The following is a 25265-nucleotide window of genomic DNA, read 5'->3' on the forward strand; positions in this document are numbered from 1 at the left end:
ACACTTGTGACATTGAAGTGATTGAACCCCCTTCAAGTCTTCTCTTAATAATAACTTTGACGCACACTCTCCAACAAACTACGGTGAATTAGAGCTCAACTTTGCAGGGTGTGACTATTTTATGTTGAATCAAAGTCTGTTTTCTATCAACTGGCTTGAGTTACTCGGTGACAAATCAACGGATGACGCAACGGTGCTGTTTTACGGAAAGCTTTTTGATGTCATGAATAGGATCATTCCACGTAAGCGGAGACGTCTCAACACAACCAAACTTCCGTGGTGGTCTTCTGAACTTCGTCATCTTCGAAATATTGTACGCAAGGCTCGAAAGCGTTTACTACGTTCCAAGTCCCAACAGGATAAAGAGAGTCTAAAACAACTCGAAACTCGATACAACGATTGCCAAGCCGCATCATTTCGTAGCTACATCGACCGAATGGAATTAAACCTGAAGGACAACCCATCTATTTAGTTTCTGGACGTTTGTGAAGAACCGCAAGTTAAGCAACTGTATACCTGAGCAAATGAAGTACCACGAATTGTCCGCAGATTCTATTGAAGAATCGGCCAATCTGTTTGCCGACTTCTTCAGCAGCGTGAACAATCCCAATTCACCTGAGCTTTCTGATGCGAGTAGACAGGGTATTCCTATGCATGACATTACGCTACCATCCTTTAACTTTACGCAACGTGGTGTCCTATCTGAGCTGGAAAAGCTGATCGTCAAAAAAGGTCCTGGAACTGATCTAACTCCACCAGTATTCTGGAGGGAATGTGCAGAATCAATGAAGCTGTCTATCTGTCTGCTTTTCAATCGTTCTCTTCACGAACGGAAGTTTCTTGCGGTATGGAAGACCGCCTCGATAACTCCGATACATAAATCCGGTTGTCGTAATTCCGTGGAAAATTACCGAGGAATTTCATAAAGGAATGTTGCATAACCAAAGTCTTTGAGAGCATGGTCCACTCGGTGCTCTATAACGCCACTCGTCACTTGATCTCTGACTATCAACACAGATTCGTTAAGAAGCGATCCAGTGTCAAACCTGATGTGTAACACCAACTTCCAATCAACCGAAATCGAGAAGCGTCGACAAGTGGATGCAGTCTACTTTGACTTCAGTAAGGCTTTCGACAAAGTTCCTCATCGACTTGCCATTAAAAAGCTGGTTCACATGGGTCTTCCCCCTTGGATGACCGAATGGCTTCAATCATATCGAAGAGCGTTTGTCAAGATCAATACATCACGTTCGCGTATTTTTGACTTGACCTCAGGTGTCCCTCAAGGCAGTATTCTAGGCCCTTTGATATTTGTTCTTTTTGTTAACGACCGGGCTTTCTGTTTGAAATCCTGTATGCTGCTATATGCTGATGATCTTAAGATCTACAAAATAATCTCATCGGTTCTAGATCGCCACGCTCTTCAATCTGACATCGACGAGCTTCTCCTGTGGTGCTTGAAAAATGGGATGCAGTTAAACATAAAAAATGCAAGTCCATAACTTTTAGTCACCGTCAGTCCAATGTCTGCTTCTAGTATAGTATCAATGGTACCAGCATCGATCAAGTCAGCTCCATGAACGATCTGGGCGTCATCGTTGATAAAAAACTAACGTTCAGCGACCATATCAGTGCCATCGCAGCGAAGGCTTTCTCTGTTCTTGGATTCGTGAGGCGCAATTCACAATCTTTTCAGGATGTATACACTCTTAAAGCTGTGTACTGTTCCTTGGTGAGAAGTGTATTGGAGTACACTGCTTGTGTGTGGGCTCCTTACCATACATCTTGGAGTCTTCGAATCGAAAGAGTGCAGCGATCATTCATTCGTTACGCTCTCAGGTCACTTCCGTGGAACGACCCCATCAATCTTCCGGATTATGAGAGTCGGTGCATGTTGATCAATTTAGAAACCCTCTCTTCCAGACGTGTAAAACTAAAACGGCTTTTTGTGTTTGATCTGGTTACCGGCAACGTGGATTGTGCAGCTCTACTCAATGAAGTATGCTTTCTTGCACCATCCAGACATCTGCGAAGAAGACAACTTTTAGCACCAGGCATGCACCGCACTACTTACGGACAGAATAAACCTCTGACCAGCTGTTTTCAGTGTTTTAATGTTGTGAACAATTTGTTTGATTTTACTATGTCCAAAACAATGTTTAAACATAGGATAAAGAACCTTAGATATTAAGATCAGTCTGTAGGACATTTGAATCCAAGACGATGTGTGAAATAAATTAAAATAATTTAATTTTAAATTTTTTTTAATTGCATCTTTTTTTTTTGAGGCAGTTTCACATTAGAACCAATAAAAACCTCAATAAAACATTTCTTGTTCCCAAGATATTAGAGATCAAATATGTTTCCAATTTTTTTATTTTGCTCTGAAAATTTCAGGATTTATTTGTAGACCATAGCGAGTTTATCGGCTAACTTTTGAGAGTTTCGGATAAAATAGTTTTTTTCTCTTTGCATACGCTAAGACATCCCAAGTAACACAGAATAAGCCACATTTTAGATAAGTTATGTGTGTTGTTTTTGGAGTTTAATAAAATAATATATACCTGAAAATCTTTGAAAAACTTTTAATCACCGTAAGTGGTATGAATATCCCTACAACATGAGTATCAATTGAAAGGGCCCGTAGGTCAAAAAATTTGTTGCTTGACGCCATCATTAATCTAACACGCAACGAAAAAGATTTTTTTTCCTTTAATTTTGGGATGAATAAAAATTCCTTTGATTCTATGTATGCATTTTCCTTTATTTCGAAGAGTTTTTCTTTTGGAAAATCTAGGAAACTAAATCTTAATGCTTTGAAACTAAAACAGTTTCATTTGATGCAATGATTTTTTCGTTTGCTACAATGAATTTAGATTTAGATTTAAATCATTTATTCATTGAACCATTTTCAATTGATTCCTATTAGAAAAAATATTTTCTGTTGTTCCGAAGCTCATATTAGGAATTTTAGATACTAATAAAAAAAGAATTTTTATCTTAAAATCATTTTTATTCACGAACTAAACACAAACACTAGTTTACTATAATTGAATCATTCGGTCATAATTTTCGTTGATAAAGTTTGCCATTCTGGTCGAAGGGCTTCGTGGGCCGCTCAATAGACTTCCGAAAGCAACTTCGGTTGCTGGCTTTTCGGTTTCAAATTCTTCTTGCTCAATGCAAAAAAAAAACATTCGAGTTTGAAGTTTTTATTTAAAAAATCATTTCTTTCCTTTAGAAACATTTTTCTTTGATTAGAAATATGCCCTTGAACTTTTTTTTTATTTAAAGGATTCGTTCAAAATTATAGTCAAAATTATTCAGTTCTAAAAATTAATTCTTTCTTTCAAAAATTATTCATTTGAATCAAAACCATTATTCGTTGGTTCAACGGAACAAGAGTTTGGTTACAAAAAAATAATTATTTGAATTAAAGTCAGTGGCTTCCACTTTTCTTTTCAAAGCTGTAAATTACTAATAATCTTATGAAACATCCACAACATGGCCGTAGGAACGGGGGGAGGGTGGAGGGTTTGTGGATCCTCACCATTAACCACCCCCCCCCCCCGACATTCCCCACCATTTTTCAAAATCTTATACATATTGATTTTTTAAAACAGTCAGAATTTAAGGAAAATAACTTATTTAAAATTTTAAAAAAATTAGAAATGATACTTAAAAAATGTAGAAAACCTTTCCATTTATTTTTTTTCCTTTTATCTTTTATAATAAAAAAGTTATGAAACAAAGAAAAAAAAGTGGCCCATGATTCCTCAATCTTCCATATTACATACTGTCAAAAAAATTTTCTCTGGTTGATAAAATTTCGTCCCGAATATCTAATTTTATTAAAATTAGACTAAGCTTGCCAGATTGTCTAGATTTTGTCCGAATTTTTCCACTTTATTTGCATAATCAAACAAAAATTTGGATGAAGTCTTTAAAATTTCCACGTGATTTCTATTGAATAATTTTCAAATTTGCTTGAATGTTGGCCGGATTTTGAGGTAAATTTTGAAATAAGAGTCTCGAGTTTTGACCGGTTTAGACATAATCCTGATTCGAATCTTGGTTTTGAATTTCAAACTTAAACAAGAGGCAATATCGTTATTTGAAACTCATCATTTCGCAGTATGAAAAAAAATTATTCAAAATTACAAACCATTTGAAAGATTCGGATTGAAATTTATTGCTTTTAATTCTTATTCAAAATTGGAATAAAAAAAAGTTTCATAATAATGAAATAGTTTCGTCCTTTGCAATTGTCTTTTTGAATCACAAATTGCATTACGAATGAATAAGTAATGAAAGAATTGTTTTGTAATCGAATTTTGGAATTCAAATAAAAGATTTCTGGTTGAGGGTTCTGATAAAAATTTTCCATTTTGGTTCATAATTCATGGAAATTATCTGCATTTCAGATTAAAAAAAACGTCCAAGAATTCAAAACTCAGTTTTTGAACTCAGATAAAAAATGCAGGATTCAGATTCAGAATTAAAATTATAAGTTCAGCTTCAGCTCTTAAGTTAAGTTTTATAAAAGATTAAAATATCAATGTGAGAATTCCATCACGGGATCAATTTGCAGTTTCATAATTTTGATTCTTGATTCCTAAGATAAATAAACCACCGTTAATATTTTTGTGAATTTATTTTTGGCATATCGGCTCAAATGTATATTCATGTAGAAATAATATTAGAATTGATAATTGATAAAGATGGATAAAAAGTTAGGAGTTTGCACTTTTCAACATTTGTAAATTTTCTCCTAGATTTTATATCCATCTTTATCAATTTTCAATTCTGATATTCTTCCTCCAAGAATACATATTTTCATCAATATCTCGAAAATACATTTACAAAAAAAAGATTATTGATCCAACATTAAAATTTAACACTCTCTCAAAGTCAATATGGCAACACAAACCAAAAGAAATCACAAATATAATCGAATTTACTATAATTTTGAAGATTTTGCTATGTGAAAAATCTATGTTTTATCTTGAAATAGTTATTCGCAGGATACTCATTTTGAGCTAAATTAATAATCAAACTATTTGCTGGTCATAGAACTTGTACTGAATCATCAGGTGAAAATTCAGATTGAATTTTTTTTTTTATTGGTTTGTTGTTTAGCATTTATATTGCAGACTCTTTAAACACAAAGTTTCAAACTATAATCTTAAATTTATATAATGTATACAATATTTTTAAGCATATTTGATACATTTAACCAATTCTTAAAATGGTTATGCGTGTTGGTAAATATAATTAGCTTTGAATTTGTCAATTTGATTCAAAACGAAAATATTTGCTTTGAAATGAAGCCTTCAAAATTTTATATTTATTCTTCTAAAGTTTATAATAAAAATGGTAGCATCTTGGACTTATTTTCCAAAGTTAGGATTCAAAATAAATAATTTCTAATGTGAAATAACTTTAATCTGAATAAATAGATCGAACCTACACATTTTGTTTTTTTTTATGAATGCATAGTTCAAGCAAAAATGTTTTAGGAAAAAAAAAATTCTCCAAAACCCAACCCCCCTCCCCTCCATGAGTCGGTTCTTCATACGGCCCTGATCCACAATGAAAGGGCTAAACGAGTTAGAAGTCGAATTTCGTTGTCCGACGTGAAATTAGTTTTTTTTCTAGTTTAGCCCTTTCACCAACTACCAATATTGTTGGGCTTTTAAACGATTTTCATTCATTGCCAGCATTTTAAAGTTCAGCGGAAGACGCCATCTTGGATTTCAAGATGGCTTCAGATAACGGTATTCGGTTCCTTCTTGTTGTCACCCAATACAAATATTCTAGGGCTTTCGTGCGATTTTTAGTCGTTTACAGAATTTTAAAGTTCAGTGGAAGCCGACATCTTTGATTTGAATATGGCGTCAGATAGCGAAATTCGACTCCTATAGTTTAGTCCTTTCATACAGTGTCCATATTATGGCAATTTCATGCGTTTTTCAGTAATTAACTGCATTTTAAAGTTCAGTGGAAGCCGCCATCTTGAATTTTAATATGGCTCTAGATAGCGAAATTCGACTTCTTCTTTTTTAGCATTTCACCCAATACACATATTTTAGCAGGCGACTGAGATAAACGGAGAATCATCGTCAATGATCAAACAAATTTTGCAGCCAATGATTGAATTTGTTATAATTTGTTGCAATTTGTTAGAGAGAATTAGAAGGTTTCAGTTAAAATGAGAGAAACCGATGCTCAGAGAGAGGGAAAATGTGCTTATTGTTGCAAATTGTTACGATTTGTTAAGCAGTTGTGGAATTTTGATCATTACCATTCCAAATGCAAAGAATTCTCTCTCCACTGCAATCCCTTGCATTTTAGGGTATTCGTGCGATTTCCAGTCATTTACAGCATTTTAAAGTTCAGCTAAAGCCGCCATCTTGGATTTCAAAATGGCGTCTGATATCGAAATTCAACTTGTACTTTTTAAGCCGTTTCACCCAATGCCCATATTATGCGAGTTTCATGCGATTTACAGTGATAAAATATTTCATTAACATTTTACCTAAAATCTTGACTGGCAGTAAAAAAGATGCTCATATTATTGTTAAAACATTGGTTTATTTTTGTTAATAATTAACCAGATCATATCTCAATAATCAATAATCAGCAATCATCATTCATCAACCATCATGATTGCTGAAAAAAATAAAAAAAACTCGGAGAACTCATGAAATCGAAAAAAAAAAATAAATTGCTAGCATATTTTTAAAAGCTTTATAAATGCTGTAGAGATCTAAATTTTACAGCAGATTTTCCAATTAGTCATCATGAAGTTACTAGAACAGGGCCAAATAGCCAAATTTTAGCTTCGTTAGAGTTCTGATGATGTATACATTGTATACATTTTTTTAAGAAGATTAATGTTGTAGCTCTAACGAAGTTGTGTTGACCATAATAAAGCTAAAATTGTCACTTGGGATGGCATGACCTATATGTATAATTTCAGACCACAGTACGTTTTAAGTAGTGTAGGGTTTCGAGATAAACAAAGTGTGCGCCAAGATGGTACCAAGATTGATCCAAGAACATAAACTGTCGTGTCAGAAACATTTTTGTTTTACTTTCTGATTGAATATATTAAAAATATTAAAATGATGCATTGCCGATGCATTGTATTTTTATTCAACATGCGATTGTCGAAATTTGGCGTAACAACGTTTCTAAATATAAATAAAGAATTGTTGATACAATCGGTTTTCGGAACAATCAGCAGAGGAAATCTGCCGACCCGTTCGGCGAAACCAAAACAGTTTGTTTTGGTTCCGCATGCTTTGAGTCAATTCACAATAGAAACAATAGCGGTGTTGATTGATGATGATAGCCGATGATGGTAAACACGGTATAAATGTTTACATCATCACACTGTGAAGCCAAACAACTCAATTTAGGTTAGTGATGGTGAGGTTAGTCACCAGTGTTGCCAGATATTCTGAGTGGTTAGCTAAGAATATCACACGAAAATGAGAAAACTAATAAGTGAGGATATCACTTCAGTGAATAATGTAAATAGCTATCGCTTATGTTATAAGTAGTTATTTAAGGACTTGATGAACAAAACGAATAAAAATTAACTCTATTCTACCACTGAAACTTGCGTTTTCAACATGAATATTTGCACTTACTCAAATCTGTACTCTGGATCATCGATTTCCCACCGATCCACATTTGAAGCCCGGTATTGGTAACCACCTGCGGCACCTCGTCGTTGATCGGCAGTATTTGAATGTTCAGACTGAACGGAACACTGTCCTTATTTCTGGCCAGCGCTATCAGTCGAATCGTATCCGATGAATTTTCGCTTCCATTGTGCACGTATGTTATGATGCCCGCCTCCAGTTGCTTCTGGGTGAAGCGATTTACCTTCGACGATTTGCCCGACTTGATGCTACCGTGCTGGGGATGTTCCTGAATTTTGTACTCCAGAATTTTACCGGTATAGTACTCCGAATAGGGTACCATGTCCGTTGGCTCGATTCTAACAGTTTTTCCTGCAAAATATTATCATTTGTGTCATCAAACATTTTAACAAATCAAACGAAACACATACCTTCTTCTACAACCACTACATTGGTTTTTATGTACAAATTTTCAGGAATGATAACGATCCTCATAACCAGATCCCGAAGCCAGGTTATTCCGTTCGTTACGTCAAAGGTGAAGAAGTCCGAAGACTGATTGACACCCGCCTGGATGTAGAACATTTTTTCCGCGTTGATAGTTGACTGGTCGAATACTTTCGAATTGTATTCGTCATCCGTTGTGATCGATTGAATTTCCAGGTAACCGTGCTGAGGTTGTGTCGTCACAAGGTATGTTATGTCTCCCGGTGAAATATTGGGATGAACGATCTACGATTAAAAAAGCAATAAGAATTAAAGAATATCCTGATTTGTGAAGATCAAACTTACCTCCAAGATATCTCTCGAGATGATAACGCTGGTGGATTCTTCGACGAACAAAGTTTGGTTACGCCGTATCCTCAAAGGTTCCCAGTAAGCTGGAGGATAAATTCGAATCATAATTTCACCTTCCGCCCAGACACCTTTCGTCGTTACGCGATATCTTATCTTGTCCATAGAAGCCACATCCCGATTCCAGTAGACCAAGCGTTCGCCAATGATATCTGCCTGGGTGAAATTCATAGTCGTCGTGGCATTACTCAGTTTGTGCAACTGGGTGGTGTTGAATTTGCTCCTGAATAGTTTGAGCAAACCATTACTCGGCTCATTCAGCATTCGGTAGTCTATTTCTTCAGGTTTTACGTTCAAATTGGTATCAACGTTAAGGTCTTCTAGTGTCAAAAGCACTACACGCCCTTCCTGAACAATCGAAGCATTGCTTTCTCGTATTTTCAAAAATGGATCTGAAGCCTCGATTTCTAACATTCCAGGAACTTCATACAGCCCATCAGTGGCTATGAAAGCTAGCTTTCCTTGATCAGTTCCGTTGTGTTGAAATAGAAGCCTTCGTGAGTCCAAATCATCCTGTGTGAAGAACTCTACTAGCTTTCCATGTCTCAGCAACTCTCCGTTAGTGCAAGTCACAGATCTGTATTCAATGTCTGAGTTTCTGGTATCCATATCGGGATCAGCGTACTTCAGGTCGTGTGAAGTCAATAACTTAGTTTCGTCTCTTACTATATGAAATACTTTGTCAAAAACACGATAAGGCCCATTATCATTCAGCAAAGTTATTTCCACCTGTATTTCGCAAACAAACTGGAAGTCCGTTTCATCATCGGACAAAATCAGCAATCTAAAGCTGTCTTCCGTTGATTCCGAATCGTCGTGACAATAGTGAATATCACCCAAATACAAATACTGCAACGTAAACGAACTAACTTCCTTGGACTCGAAAGTCCTCGGATTAACCTTGCACAAAGTACCATGCTTCGGATGATGGGTCAAGTTAAAAGTAAGGTGACTAAACTTGTTAAACAGCACTTCAAAGTTAGTCCTGGACAGGGCCGTTTTGTTACCCTCGTGAACAAACATCTTCTCACGTTTCTGATAGATGATTTGTTTGGCCAAATAGTCTGGCGGATTGTAGATGAAATCAAGTTTACCCTGAACATCCTCGCATTCCGGCACTGAAACTACAAACTCGAACGTGTCAATGAAGTTTCCGTACGAGGACTGATATGTGCGGTACTTGATAAGGTTCTTGTCGATTTCTTGCTGAGTGAACGAATCTCCCGGTTTGGCGTATTCGGGGTGACCATCAACGTAGATTATACCGAATCGCGGTGGCTTCACTACGGTGTAAATAATGTTACGAGCGAACGTCGTTATCGGTGTCGTTTGATGGTACAGATACTCGGCACGGATAGTGTTTTCCTTAGTGTTGATGTACATGTTGTTCTGGCGGATGACTCCGATGCGAAGTTTGGTGAACGAAATTCGAAAATCGTAGGTAGGTGTAGTTACCGGACCAAGTGTGACAGTAAACTAAAAAAAATGAATGGTTAATTGGAGAAAACGTTGTGGTTTTGGTTGGTGTATTTCATAACATTTTATTACAACTAATAAGAATTAACGATAAATCCTTATGTAACTGAAAAAGCCTTGTTCGCAAACAACTGACCGCAACAACTTCATTAAAAAGTGAGATTCACGGAATCTCTCAAATGTCCCCTTTTTTGACAGATTTAAGCTTTTTTCCTCAGATTTAAGCTTTCATCTCCTATGCTCTCAAGGCAAAAAAGCTTAAATCTGAAAAAAACCCTAAAAACGAGATTCACGACCACTTATTTAAAAGACCACGTTTTGATTGACAGCCGGCACTTCTCGGACATCATCGACGTCAGATCCTGTCGAGGCGCCAACATCGAGTCAGACCACTATCTGGTGATGGTGAAGATGCGCTCAAAACTCTCCGTAGTGAACAACACACGAAACCGGCGCCCGCCTCGGTTAAATATCGCACGACTGAAGCAACCTGAGGTCGTGGCAGACTACGCGCAATCGGTCGAAGCAGCGCTGCCGGCAGAGGGCGAGCTTGATGAAGCCCCTCTCGAGGACTGTTGGGATACCATCAAGACAGCCATCAACAGTGCTGCGGAGAACGTCATCGGTTATGTGGAGCGAAAACGACGGAACGACTGGTTCGACGAGGAGTGTAGAAGGGTGATGGACGAAGAGAATGCCGCGCGGGATGCAGTAGTGCAAAGAGGCACCCGTCGAAATGTGGAAAATCACCGACAGCGGAAGAGGCAGCGAGTCCGAATTTTCCAGGTGAAAAAGCGCCGCCTGGAGGAGGAGGAGCTCGAGGAGCTGGAGCAGCTGCATCGTTCCCAAGAAACACGAAAGTTCTATCAGAAACTCAACGCATCCCGCAAAGGCTTCGTGCCGCAAGCCGAAATGTGCCGGGATAAGGACGGGGGTATCCTGACGGACAATCGTAAGGTGATCAAAAGGTGAAAGCAGCACTTCGATGAATACAATTGGGTAGGGTGGTAGGAAAAAATTGATTTTGGAGGTCAATCAATTTAGCTATTTAGTCGGATTGAGTTGGGTGGTAGGGAGAAAAATCCATTTTTGCAGTCAGTAATCCGGACTCCAAACAGTGATCACAGGCCAGTTCTCACAACATATTCCTCTACAAAATCACGGCGGCATACGAATTGGATGGATCTGAATCGAGACTTCATTGACTTTTCTTAGATATTTCGATTCACGAAATCTAGATCCCAATGCTAAACTACGAACGATATCTGAACGTTATCAGCAACTTGTTGAAAAACACACCAAAGTTTCCACAGCTACGGTTAAAATGAAAAAACTTTGCCCCTGGATGACGTTAGAAGTATGGCAACTGTCAAAATCCAGAGACAAAATCCTGAGTAAATGTAAAAGAAATCCCAGCGATCACAATATGTCCGAGCAACTTAAGCATGTTAACCCTTCGTTTCATAAAGTAACAAATTTGCAACAATTAATTAAAGCAGTTGTAAATTATGCAGAAATTCAAATAGTCAACTTTTTTTCTCATGACAATCATATTTCTAACTTCAAGATACCATTCAATTAAAAAAAAAAGAATTTCCGAGTATATATGTACAAACTATACCAACTCCAATCTGAAAAATATGAAATGTTAAAATAGGCTTATTTTTCAGAACTTTGACCTAGTCCAATTCGCCCCGAGGAAAAAAAATTGACTGGAAAAAATATTTTCGCATTTTCAGTAATGCAATTAACACAATTGGTTATTGTGTAGATTTTTTTTTTATTTTTGTCTGATATAATGGCCTTTTATTAATTGTAGCAAATTTGCAACATCATGCAACAGTAGCACCTTTAGTTACGTATATGGGCTACAAAGTGTGTTTTCGAAAGTTTCATCGTTTAAACAGTGTATATGTGTCCCGATGAAAGTATTATTATTTTAATGTTATATTATCATGTTATCGAGACATTTTTAAAAATAATGCAGATACATTAGCCTCTAACTGAACAAAATGGCTACTAACTGTAGAAATATGGGAAAAAACAGTGAAAAATTCTTTTGACTAGATCATCAACCATTCGTATCATAAAGTTAAAAAAATGGCATCAATTACGAAACCTCGTTAGAAATCCTGCATAAATGTTGAAAAATTGTATTTCCAAAGGGTCACATATGTATGTATGTTGAATGTTGGTTATCCACCATGGGTGCACGGATTCATTGCAGTTTCTGCCTCAGTTTGTTTTCAAATGTATTCTCAGATTATTAAGTTCGATAATATATTTCCAAAGGGTCACATTTAGTACAAATTTGTGACTTTTGAGTAGTTGAAGTATTTGTAGTAATAGTTTGAATCTTTAATTTTTCAAATACAACAAGCGCTGTGTTTCTATGATTTTTAATATTATATTGTGATCCCCGGGAAAGATTTTCTGGGTTCGAAATAAATATTTTTGCATTTTTAGTAAATTAATTATTAACATACTTTTTCCATACTAGTACATTGAATTTTGAAGAACAAATGCATAACATGTTCTCAACATTATACAATGTAGTACCCTAGTTTGTAACATGAGTTCCATAATGTGCTTCAATTACTTTTTATCATTTAAACAGTATTAATGTTTACAGTATTAATGTTTTCAGAACGACTGTGATAAGGAAACGGTGCATGGTGGTGAAATAGCAGTTTCATTTTAGTCCTACTTATTAATAATTCCGTTAACTCTTCTGAATGTGTACCATCGGAAAACCTTTTTCGATATTGAACCCTAAACGTTCCCCTTCCCTCTTCCAAATCAGAAGAAAAAGCTAACAGTTGAGTCACCGCAACTCTTACGGCTCCTTCCTCTACTAACATGGATTAAATAGTGATCCCCTCGGCAAAATGAAACTTATAAGTAAAATGCCTTAATAAATAAAGCTATGATTAAAAAAAATCAACAAAAGTTATATGAGTGCATTTTGAAGGTATTTTATCTATCGGTTTTCTTTATTAAGGAATATTTGAAATATTGTTTTTAGTTTTTTTTTTTTTATTATTGGTGTTTCAATAAACAATTCAAATTGTTTCTTCAACAATTTGTATTCCCTGATTTTGAAGTTAGTTGGTTCTTTGAAATTAAGTATACCATGTACAACAATCACTTTTTCTATTATAAATGGTTTTATAATTCGTTGTTGTCAGCCGAGAATGAACTTTTTTTTAGATTGTTGTGTATTGCGCTAAAAAACCATGAACACGAAGCTCATAAAACCACATAAAATCTTACACAAAAAAATGAAGTTACTGAAAAAGAACTGGATCTGTGTCGATCTAATTAGTCTCAATAATGCATGTAAGCATATACTTAGGTAGGAACTGCGGTGAATCCATGCACCCATGGTGGATAACCAGCATACATAGGTTCTACCCCCATCTAAATGGTGTCCAGACACTAGGTTTACGCAGTTTTTGAGCTAAAACTGTGGTTAGTGCAAGATAAACTAAGAGTAAACATTTATATCTAGCTGTCTTGTATGAGGAACAAAAAGGTATAACCATTTCATGTTGTTGCAAATTTGCAACAATTAATATTTTGGCTAAATACTCGAAATGTGTGAAAATTATATATTTTCATTATTTTTCCCTTCATGTACTCGTCATTGCGCACTATTGAGAATTTTTTCAAGAAAAAATAAAAAATCATGAAATGAAGGGTTAATAAAAAACTGAAGAGCTTAAAACGGAAGACGAAAATAGAATACTACGAACAACTGATGAGTACCTTCAACGCGAAATTGCTTTGAAAACAAATAAATGAATTAATTGGAAAGAACTTAAAACATGATGACCTAGTACTGAATATAAAGGGCGATTCTGTGGATGATCCATTAGTCGTGGCTAATGCTTTCAACGATTTCTTCACCTCAATTGGAAAACATCTAGCAAACCAACACCAATCGATTGGGAATATCAACGAAAACGGCACTATCAAGCGAATTAGAAATTCAATATATCTCCAGCCAACCGCAGTCCAGGAAGTCACGACGATTATATCCAAACTGGATCTTGGAAAAGCTCCTGGTGAGGATTCCTTCCTGATTTCAGCACTGCAAACTTACCAAAAGGAACTAGCCCCTTTTCTTACCTCGTCCTTCAACGAAAGCGTGTCGATGGGCAAGTATACCGAATGTTTGAAGCTTCCCGTCGTTCGTCCGGTATTCAAGTCTGGAGATCCCAAATCCCTTAATAGCTATCAACCGATTTCTGTGCTGTCCGCCTTTAGTAAAGTTTTCGAGAAACTGATTGCATCAAGGTTGATGGAATTTCTCGAGGGTGAAAGATTTATCTACGAACAGCAACATGGATTTCGTAAAGGTGGATCTACAGAGATTGCTGTTCTGGAACTAGTGAACAGTGTTTCACACAACTTAGACAGGAAGAAGGAGATACCGGCTGCATTGTTTCTAGATCTATCGAAGGCCTTCGACACAATAGATCATGATCTGTTACTGAAAAAATTAGAAGCGTATGGCATACGAGGCGTAGTCAACGACTTCATGCGAAGCTATCTTCATAATCGACAACAAGTTGTCCGGATTAAAGACACCTTAAGCTCTCAACTACCTTTAACTGTTGGTGTGCCCTAAGGTAGCAATTTAGGGCCATTACTCTTTCTCATTTATGTGAATGACTTGCCAAAGCTTCCTCTGTATGGTATCCCGAAACTCTTCGCTGATGACACGGTTCTAGAATACTCCAATAAGGATGTTGAAACAACAATTAATCAAATGAAGAACGACCTCGATATTGTAGATAACTATCTCCAAAATAACTTATTAACATTGAACACCGATAAAACAAAATTCATAATTTTCCGAGGAATCAAAACTAAAATACCACCGCATTCCCCCCTGATCCATAAGCAAAACGAAGTAGAAGAAGTTTCTAGCTTTAAATATTTGGGTGTACATTTAGACAATAGTTTATCTTGGAAGCCACATATATCGAACGTTATTAAAAATTGTGCTCCCATTTGTGGAATAATTCGCAGGTTTTCATATTTCATGCCAAGGCATGTTCTACAGAAGCTTTATCACAGTTTTGTACACAGTAGATACACATATGCGATAAGTGCCTGGGGTCACACAAACGTATCAAATTTATCTACATTGAAAGTCCAGCAGAATAGATGTATAAAATCAATATTTAAACTTCCCTACCTTTATCCCACCTTAGAATTGTATAAAATGCCACTACATAATATTTTGCCAATAAGTTGCATGCGGGACTTGCAAACTTTATTAATTATGCACCGGATAGTTAAGATCAAGAATATCCATCATAACTTCGATGTACAACACGTTTCGCATAATTATAACACCCGGTTTGTCGATAGGCTCTTTGTTGAAAATGCATCAACTAGAGTTGGAGAAAGGAGACTCCTCACAACAGGTCCAAATATGTACAACCGTCTTAGAACAGATATAAGAAATAGCAATAATGTACCTTTATTTAACTCTCGTGTTAAACATTTTTTCAAAACTAATTTAGAGCGGTTAATTTAATTTAATTTAAGCATGATAACACTTAAGTCTTATCTTTATTCACTATTACTTAAACCTTTTAGAGGAACGTAAGTTCATTAAGGTTTTTACTGAATATTTGTCATGAAATAAATATCATCTGCTAATGTATGTATGTATGGTTCCCCCATCGGTAGCAAGGTCCAGCCTATGTCTGTGTGGCTTGGCCTTCGAATTGCTTCTCAGGCTTCCACGGCCGATGGTTCGTCAAGGGAAGGCATCCTACCTTCAGAGACCTACAATGGTTGGCAATCCACTCCGCTTGCAATAGTCTCTTCAGATTAACCCCAGATGCATTCTCTCTGAAATATATGATTATTTATACAATGAAACACATCTTACCTGTCGGCAAACTTATGGGATTCGAACCCAAAAGTTTTTCTTGCCGATACCGGGAATCGAACCCAGTACGCCTGGGTTACCAGACTCGCGCCAGCCTATCCACTAGACCACATCAGCGCTTATGAAATAAATATCATCTGCTAATTTGAAAAAAAAACTTGATCGATGACACATCTGCCGACATTAGCTGACTTGAGAGGGCACAAGTTACAAGACGGAACACGGTGCTCTACCCTCCAGCAAGATATTATCCAGATCCCGATTATCAATGAAGACAGTTGGTTAGTTTGCTTCATTAACGGGCACCTGAAGGTGGACAACGAATAGATCGGTGTAGAAATGAAGTACTGACAGTCTACCATCTTCATGAAACGTCCTCCGGCAGAAACAACGGATCGCAATCTGGCTCTTGAGTATCACAGCGTTGCTTTGGGTGTGATGTTAGCACCCGCTAAATAAGGATCGAAGAAATGGGCCCGGAATTTGCTAGAGGAGTGCTGACTCAAAACTTGCTGCAATTATCCAACAAATCTTTAATATCATCCCTTAGCGTATGCGTGTGGACACCGTTTTTTTTGCTATAGCATTCCTTCAGCGAATTGCTTCATTTTAAACGTTTTTACCATTGGGTAAAAATCAACTAAATTTTGCACACTTTCTCCTCGATGTGTATTGTTTACATGCTGTCAAACTCGAAGTCGTGTTTCTCGATTCAACGAAAATGGAGGTGAACAAACGCGAGTACTTACTTACTTAATGATCCCGCGCCGATCCTCCGGTGCATAGGGCCGTGGTAAAAGACCTCCACTGTTGACGATCCGGAGCCAGCGTCTTCATCTGGTCCCAGTCAAGATTCTCGTCGACAGTTCGGATTTCAGCGGCTAGGCTTCGCCGCCACGAATTTCTGGGTCTGCCTCTTCTTCGATGACCTTCTGGATTCCAATCTAGCGCCTCTCTGCAAATCTCGTTTTCATCTCTTCGCAGCGTGTGCCCAATCCATCTCCACTTACGTTCCCGAATCTCGATTTCTAGCGCCTTTTGATGACACCGGCGATGTAGTTCCTCATTCGAGATCCAGTTGCCAGGCCACCAAGCGCGGATGATATTCCGCAGGCAGCGGTTTACAAATACTTACAGTTTTCGCGTCGTTACCGCATATGTGCACCAAGTTTCGCACCCGTGCAGCAATACGGATTTGACGTTTGAGTTGAAGATTCGGATTTTTGTTCGTAGAGAGATCTGGCGTGACCGCCAGATGTTTCGGAGACTCGCAAACGCAAATCTGGCCTTTCTGATCCGTGTTTCGATGTCTTTTCTGGTACCACCATCAGGCGTAATCTGGCTACCAAGATACTGGAAGCACTCCACTTTCTCAACTTGTTGCCCAGCTACCATGAAACTGGAGGGATTTCCTGTGTTGATCTCCATCGACTTGGTCTTTCCGACATTGACTTTGAGACCTGCTGCCTTGGAACTTTCGGTGAGGTCGTCGAGTTTGCTCTGCATATCTGGTTGTGTTTGGGCGAGCAAAACAATATCGTCAGCCAGGTCAAGGTCGTTCAGTTGCTCCATTGTTGAAGGATTCCACGGCAATCCTCGGTTCGGTGCACAGTCAATCGATCCAATCAGAATCTCATCCATTACGATTAGAAAAAGTAGCGGTGATAGAATACATCCTTGTCTCACTCCAGCAGTTACCGGGATTGGTTCGGACAAGACACCGTCGTGCAAGACCTTGCACGAAAATGCCTCATACTGTGCTTCGATGAGATGGACTAGTTTCTCTGGGACCCCTCGTCGCCTTAGAGCCGCCCAGATGTTTTCATGGTTAAGTCGGTCGAATGCTTTTTCGAAATCAACGAACATCAGCAGAAGAGAGTCCTGGAATTCGTTGATTTGTTCCAGTATTATTCGTAGCGTTGTGATGTGGTCCACACATGATCGTCCGGATCGGAATCCAGCTTGTTGCCGTCGGAGTGTAGCGTCTATTTTCTCCTGGATCCTGTTCAGAATCACTTTGCAGAGTACTTTGAGGGTTGTACAGATCAACTTTATGCCTCGCCAGTTACCGCACTCTGTCAGGTCTCCTTTCTTCGGAACCTTTACGAGGATACCCTGCATCCAGTCGGCCGGGAATGTTGCAGTATCCCAGATGTCAGCGAAAAGACGGTGCAACATTTGTGCTGATAGGGCAGGGTCGGCTTTCAGCATTTCAGCAGCGATGCAATCGATCCCAGGTGCTTTGTTGGATTTAATGTTTTTGATTGCCGCTTCTATTTCAGCCAGCGAGGGCGCTTCCGAGCTGACGCCATTTATGCGACTCACTGTTGGCGCTTGGAGCTGCGGGTTCTGTTGGGCATCGCTATTCGTGACTCGGAAGAGTTGTTCGAAGTGCTCAGTCCATCGTTTGAGCTGATCTGTTCGATCGGTCAATAACTGACCTGCTCGGTCTTTCAGCGGCATTCTTGCATTAGTCCTTGCACCACTGAGGCGGCGAGAAATGTCATAAAGTAATCGGATATCTCCATTGGCGGCGGCTCTTTCCCCCTCTTCGGCTAGGGAGTTTGTCCAGGCTCTCTTGTCTCGTCTACAAGCTCGTTTAACTGCCTTTTCCAGCTCCGCATATCGTAAGCGGGCGGCTGCTTTGGCTGACCCGGTACATGCCTGCTCAATTCCGACTTTCGCCTTTCTCCGATCATCGACCATCCTCCAAGTTTCATCCGACATCCATTCACTCCTTCTTCCACAAACTTTACCGAGAGTAAAGTCTGCTTCATTTAATATTGGAACAAATTCTTTTGCTCATTGTGGCGCTCCTAGTGGACGGATTTGGAAACTTTTTTCACCCACGTGTCGGGAAATTCATTACCTTTCACCATGTATTTATGACATAACACCAAACGATAGCATTTTGTAAACAACCGCCATGGAAGCCGAACGGAGAGATCAAATTGTGCACAGTTTTCTTGAAAATCCATTGTTGTCGGCATCGAAGCTAGCTAAACAGCTTAAAATGCCCAGAAATACCGTATGGCGTGTTATCAAGCAGTACAAGGAAACATTGACGAAGGCTCGGAAGCCGCATTCGAAGCGTCGGAGTGGAACTGTCGACCGGAAACTGCGTGGGAAAGTCATCAAGGCCGTTAAGAGGAATCCCAATCTTTCAGACCGCGATTTGGCCAATAAGTTCCAGGCCGCTCACAGTACGGTGCGACGAATTCGTCTCCGGGAAGGAATAAGGTCATTCCGAGCCAGCAAACAGCCAAATCGGACGCTGAAGCAGAACAATGTGGCCAGAATCCGTGCTCGAAAGCTGTACGACCAAGTGCTGACCAAGTTCGACGGATGTAAAGTCTGCTTCATTTAATATTGGAACACAAACAATTGCGTGTAGTTCAGTCATTTATTAACGAATTCATAATTTGTTTTTCATACAAATGTAGCACTTTCTTTACTCTTTCATAAAAAAAAATTAAAAAAATTATTCATTGCTGTTTCGAAGAAATTCTCGTACTCGTACTCGTAAGAAAACTGTGCACAATTTGATCTCTCCGTTCGGCTTCCATGGCGGTTGTTTACAAAATGCTATCGTTTGGTGTTATGACATAAATACATGGTGAAAGGTAATGAATTTCCCGACACGTGGGTGAAAAAAGTTTCCAAATCCGTCCACTAGGAGCGCCACAATGAGCAAAAGAATTTGTTCCAATATTAAATGAAGCAGACTTTACCATGGCTCGTCGTGATAAAGGCATTCTTGATTCCACACCACTGTTCTTCGACTGTTCCGTCTGTCGGCAGCTCCGAGGCTCGGGATTCTAGCTGTTCAACGTATGCCCTTTTCACCTCTGGATTCTCCAACCGGCGGACGTCGTATCGACACCCGACTTTCTCCTCGCGCCGTTGGACACGTGCAACTCTCAGTCGTATCTCGCCAAGGACGAGGTGATGGTCAGGTGCAATGTCTGCGCTTCGCTTGTTGCGGACATCAAGAAGGCTCCTTCTCCATTTTCGTCTGATGTGGTCAATTTGATTTTCTGTTCGGCCATCTCGGGATACCCAAGTGACCTTATGTGCTGGTCGATGGGGGAAGAGCGATCCACCGATCACCATGTTGGTGTTGCCACAAAATTCTACAAAAAGCTCTCCGTTTTCGCTCATCTGTCCTAGGCCATGGCGCCCCATGATGCGCTCAAGGTCTTGATTGTCGGAGCCAATCTTTGCGTTGAAGTCGCCCAAATGGATTTGAATGTCACCCTTCGGAATTCTCTCAACCACGCTGTTCAGTTGACTGTAAAACTGCTCTTTCTCCTGCAAGTCGGCAACGTCAGTTGGCGCATAACACTGGACCATTGTAAGGTTTCTAACCCGTGTTCTAAATCTGGCTACGATTATTCTTTCGTTTATCGGTTCCCATCTAATGAGGGCCGCGTAGGCCTGCGGGCTTAACAGGAAACCAACTCCTCGTTCCCGAGTAGCATGTTCTCCTCGTATGCCAGAGTAAAGCAGGACTTGCCCGGATTGTGTCTTGTGTTCTCCAGTATTAGGCCAACGGACTTCGCTCAGTCCCAGAATTTCAAGCTTGAGGCGGCTAGCCTCTCTAGCAAGTTGCTCCAGTTTGCCTTGTTGGGCAAGGGTTAAAACATTCCAAGTTCCAATTCGTGTCCGTGTTTTCATGCTTAAAGTCGTCGCTAAAGTTCCAGGTCGGTCATTTCTTTCGGATTCCGTAACAATTTCAAATCGGGAGCAGTAGGTTGTTAGCCTAAAGTCCCTATCCCGCGATGGGGCTGCCATCTTGGACTTAGCTGGCGGGAGCCGCATTTCATAAATTCAGCCGCTTGCTGCAAGACAGACGCTGTTTGAGCCGCCCCTGACCTGGAGAACAGACGCTCGGTTGTTGTTGCACGCCGCCCCTGACCTGGGGAACAGACGCGTGCGGCCACCTTCTCAGTCTGCATGCGACCAAAGCATCCACCGGGGTTGGGTACCCGATCTCCACTTAGGTTATTCGCACCCTAGCCGGCACCGCGGGGAGGTAGACAAACGCGAGTCGAGAGAACAAAATCTTTCCAAACACTTGAAATTTCTTGACCTGTCGCACCGGCAGTTGGGAAAAATGTTGAACATTCACCTTTCAACCGTCTCCAGAGTGTTGAAGCGGCTCCAAGAGCGGTTGACGTTAGACCACGGCAAAAAAAACTGGAAGAAAACTGGGATCGGAGAACAAGAAGACGGAGGGAAAGGTGAAGCTGATGATTAAAGCAAATCCCAACGTCTCAAGCCGTGAGTAACGTACAGAATGCAATGAAGAGAGCTGGACTACATACATGCAAGGTACAGAACTTCCCAAACCACGCTGTGCGGCAACAATCGACGGCTAAAACTCGGGCACGGAAGCTCTACGAGAAGATGCTGACAAAGTATGGCTGCTGTGTGATGGACGACGAAACGTATATTAAAGCCGATTTTAAGCAAATTCCGGGGTTAGAGTTTTTCACCGGCAAGAACAAGTTTGATGTGGAAGACCAATTGAGGAAGAAAAAATGTCGTTCGCCTCCAAATATCTCGTTTGGCAGGCCATCTGCTCTTGCGGACTGAGGAGTAATCCTCTCGAGAGATCTACAATTCTGAGTGTCTCGAGGAGCGCCTTTTGCCGTGCTTGCAGTAGCACGAAGAAACTCCGCTATTTTGGCCAGATTTGGCATCATGTCACTTTTCCTTGAGTTTTATGAGGCCAATTTTGTCCATTTTGTTCCAAAGGACATTAATCCGCCAAACTGTCCTCACTCAGTTGTTTTGGTTGTCAGGAAGCAGTGGTATCGCGTCGAAAAATGCATACAGACGCCACTTGGAGCGATTTTAACTGTGCCACCGTCTTCCTGAAGTAGAACTTACGAGGCAGCTTTTGGATTTGACCTCATTAACACTTATTTAATCTAATTAAAACTACACTGGATTCTTTTTTTAAACGATCTTATTTTACGCGGTTTTATTTTAAACGATTTTTTCTAAACGATTTTCTCGGAATAAGACGATTTACGAACATGTCAAAAACAGATTGTAGACATTCCCGCTTTTAACCAAACCACTCCTGGATGGTAAATTGGTTCGGACGTTGCTTCCCGACAGAAACAAGGCCGGAATGGCCACTTACAGACTTTGCGGAAGTTCCGGAACAACCGTGGCTTATAACCCAAAACAGATCAATCGAAAACAAATCTTTGAGCTTCCCATTTTCACTCAAATCACCCCAGAATGGTCTACCTGGCTGGAAATGATCGATTTGCAGTCCAAGTTGGCCACTTTACTCGAAATGAGCGATGAATTTAGCCCGATTGTTTTGAACTTTTTTTAAACGATTTCTTTTTTTGCACGAACACAACAATCGTTTAAAAAAAGAATCCAGTGTACTTAAAACCAATGATCACTCAAGTGATTGGAATTAAAGAAGGCTGCCAGTGAGGATTTGTGCAATATTTACCTTAAATTCATCATGCTGTGGCATTTCGGAGGAGTGAAGGTAACGAATCTGCTCCAATAGAAGCTGACTGCTGCTGAAAGAATCGATACCAATCCATGAAGAATCAACCGTTCGCAGTTTCTGAAGATTTCCATAAATCGGAGCTTGCACCACATCGAATCTAAAAAAAAATTAAGGATTATGAAAGTTTCTGTACATGTAGAAATTCAACAAAAAAATACCTGATATCAACATTTTCCTCTTCTGAATTCGGTACAAACGACAGATTGTAGGGTGTTATCAATGCTGAAGACTTGTGAATCAGCACCAATCCGGTGTTGTTCATCATTCGCAACTGCAACGGTAGTACCGAAACTCGAATGGCACTTGCAGGACTTGTCTCCATACCATCGGAAACTTGAATGTTGAGATCAAACGATGCATCATCGGAACCACGGATGTTGATCAGGTACGAAACTAGCCCGTTGTTTACATCCGATTGCGAAAATGTTGCAACCGATCGACCATTTAGTTCGAACCGACCTTGCTGTGCTTCGGAGTTAGGATTCATCAAGACTGTGTAGATGAGTGACTCCGGAGGACTATCGGGGTCTTCAGATTGCAAAAGTTCCGGTCCTATTGGTTTCGGGATGCCTTGGGTTACTCGAAGCAGTTTATTTGCAGGAAGTTTCAAAACCGGAGGATCATTGACAGGTGTTACGTTGACGTGCAGCACGAAACGATGCTTCCCTTCCAGATATTTTGGGAGATTATTCCTGTTGGCGGAAACTATCTGCATATCTATGGTCATGTGATCATTCAAACTTTCAGCTCCGTTATGCGTGTATTTAACTTTATCGGTAGTAAGATCGATGTGGGAGAAAAATTTCATTTGAGTTGCAGTGGAGTTTCCTTCCGCTCCGTATGAATGGATTGTTACTTTCCCATGTTTGGGAGGTTGAATAAGGTGAAAAATTATCCCAGCTTCCTGTATTCCCGATTTGACGTAATCGAACAGCACTTCGATATTTTTGGGCGATAGAAATGTGATGCCTCCCTCCATCACTTCCAATGGACTAATGAACATCAACTCTTTCTCGAGAACCAGATCCGATCGTGAAAATATTTTATAACTTTCGGAATAATCTGCCTTTATGCAATAGGCCTGGTCACAGGCACAAATAAAATCGTTGATTCCCTGATGATGGCAACGGCCAGATGGAATACAGGGTTGTTTCTCGATACAAGGATAGCGCCAAACGCAATCGACCGTCACGCCGTGGGTAACCTTAAAATTGGGAAATCCAACAACATGATCATCCAAAACAATGTCCCGGATACAGCCCTTCAGATTCGATTCGGTGGCTCGAGCTCCCTTCAGAAATGCTTTGCGCTTCTTCCGGTGATCGAAACCTCCTATGAAAAACTCATCCTCCAGCTCGATCACAGAACTGCTACCGTTAGCAAACGTTGCAGTGTTCGTTACATCGTCTACAGTTACCTGGAAGGAAATAGAAATTCAATGTTAAGCAGAGTGACTCTGAATGGTAAAACTTCTGCCAATACTTACATCGACAAGCATAGGACTGTAGGTTATCGAAATATTGTGCCACTTTCCGTCGGAAACATTCCTATCCGGGATCAGCTCCACTGCATTGGAACCTTTCCCCACCAAAAGTCGCACCTGACTTTCGACGATTTCCAGCGCCATGAAGTCATACCGGGCGCTAGTTGGAATATTACTCAGCAACATACCGAAGGGCTCGTTCGTTCTAAACTCCATACTCCATCGGTCGCCGGAACGGGAAGTCGGCTTCTGGATGATGACATAGCTCTCGTCATCCAAAAAGCTTATAGGCGTACTCACGTCTGCATCAAATTCCGGAGCACAAATCCATGAAACCCTTTCGTTGGTTACGTGTCCCGTGCGTTCGCGAGCTCTCTTGAAGATATTTATATTGTTGTAGAAAATCTTAAAAAAAAAAATAAGAAATAAGTATGATCTTAAAAATTTAAACAAAAAATTTAAACTCACATCCGCAATGCATCCTCTGAAATGTTCCAGCGATCCCAGATACGGTGCCGAATACGCTCCAACTCCCCCGATGAACACTCCAAAATGAACGTTCAACTCCGTCACATTTGTGGGAAGTGTTTTGGTAGTAAAATACTCGTCAATTTGCATCGTTAAATTGGCCGCATATCGTGAAATCGATATGTCATGCCACTGAAGGTCGTTGAATTTTAACGTTACCGGAGACCATAACTGTTGAAATATAAAAATCAAATTAAAAAATAAAATATCTTTCATATCGATTACAGAAACCCAGGTGCCAAACAAACTTACATCGGTGTGATAGTCATCGATCTTGAAACTAAACCGTATGCGACCTCCATCGATGCTGAGCAGCGAGTAGTCGGTTCTGCCGGCGGTCAGCAGAATCAGGGCATTATCCTGACGGGAACGGAACCGCAGCCGGATGTTGGTGGAAATTTTCGCTTCTTGCAAGGGCATCGCGATGTGGCTGGCTCCATAGAAGGATACTGATAATTAGGAGAAGGATATTAAAAAAAAATCATTAAAATAAGTTGATAATTATGATCATTGGGTTTTTTTTAAACTAATTATCACCAAAATATGATTACTAAAATCAAATAAACAAGTTGGTATTAAATTGATCGATCTTGATATCTTGAAGATACAATTTTGATTACCGTCAACTGGGGCAACCCTTTTCAAATTCAATGGATTCTAAAACACTTATGTCAACAGATAATCGTATGATTTATCCATCAAAACTTTAAAGGTTGATGGGACATTAAATTGATGAAGTCAAAAATATGATTGGTTTCTTCAGTAACTTTAAATTTTCTAAAAACATTCGATTTTCACCCTACTCGTGATAAGGGG

At 39.6% G+C, this 25265-nt stretch overlaps 1 protein-coding gene across 1 annotated transcript in view; it reads right to left on the reverse strand.

Annotated features, from left to right (window-relative positions):
• The window catches only part of LOC129759743 (chondroitin sulfate proteoglycan 4-like), a 49511-nt gene that overhangs the window by 4841 nt on the left and 19405 nt on the right, over window positions 1-25265 (reverse strand). The window contains exons 2-9 of the mRNA XM_055757263.1: window positions 24702-24898; window positions 24390-24620; window positions 23925-24326; window positions 22597-23855; window positions 22376-22535; window positions 8445-9983; window positions 8084-8384; window positions 7659-8024 (exon numbers count right to left, since the gene is read on the reverse strand). Of these exons, the coding sequence (XP_055613238.1) occupies window positions 7659-8024; window positions 8084-8384; window positions 8445-9983; window positions 22376-22535; window positions 22597-23855; window positions 23925-24326; window positions 24390-24620; window positions 24702-24898 (4455 nt within the window). The remainder of the gene's footprint in view (window positions 1-7658; window positions 8025-8083; window positions 8385-8444; window positions 9984-22375; window positions 22536-22596; window positions 23856-23924; window positions 24327-24389; window positions 24621-24701; window positions 24899-25265) is intronic.

This window comes from Uranotaenia lowii, unplaced genomic scaffold (genome assembly GCF_029784155.1).
Source record: "Uranotaenia lowii strain MFRU-FL unplaced genomic scaffold, ASM2978415v1 HiC_scaffold_26, whole genome shotgun sequence".
Lineage (NCBI taxonomy): Eukaryota > Metazoa > Arthropoda > Insecta > Diptera > Culicidae > Uranotaenia > Uranotaenia lowii.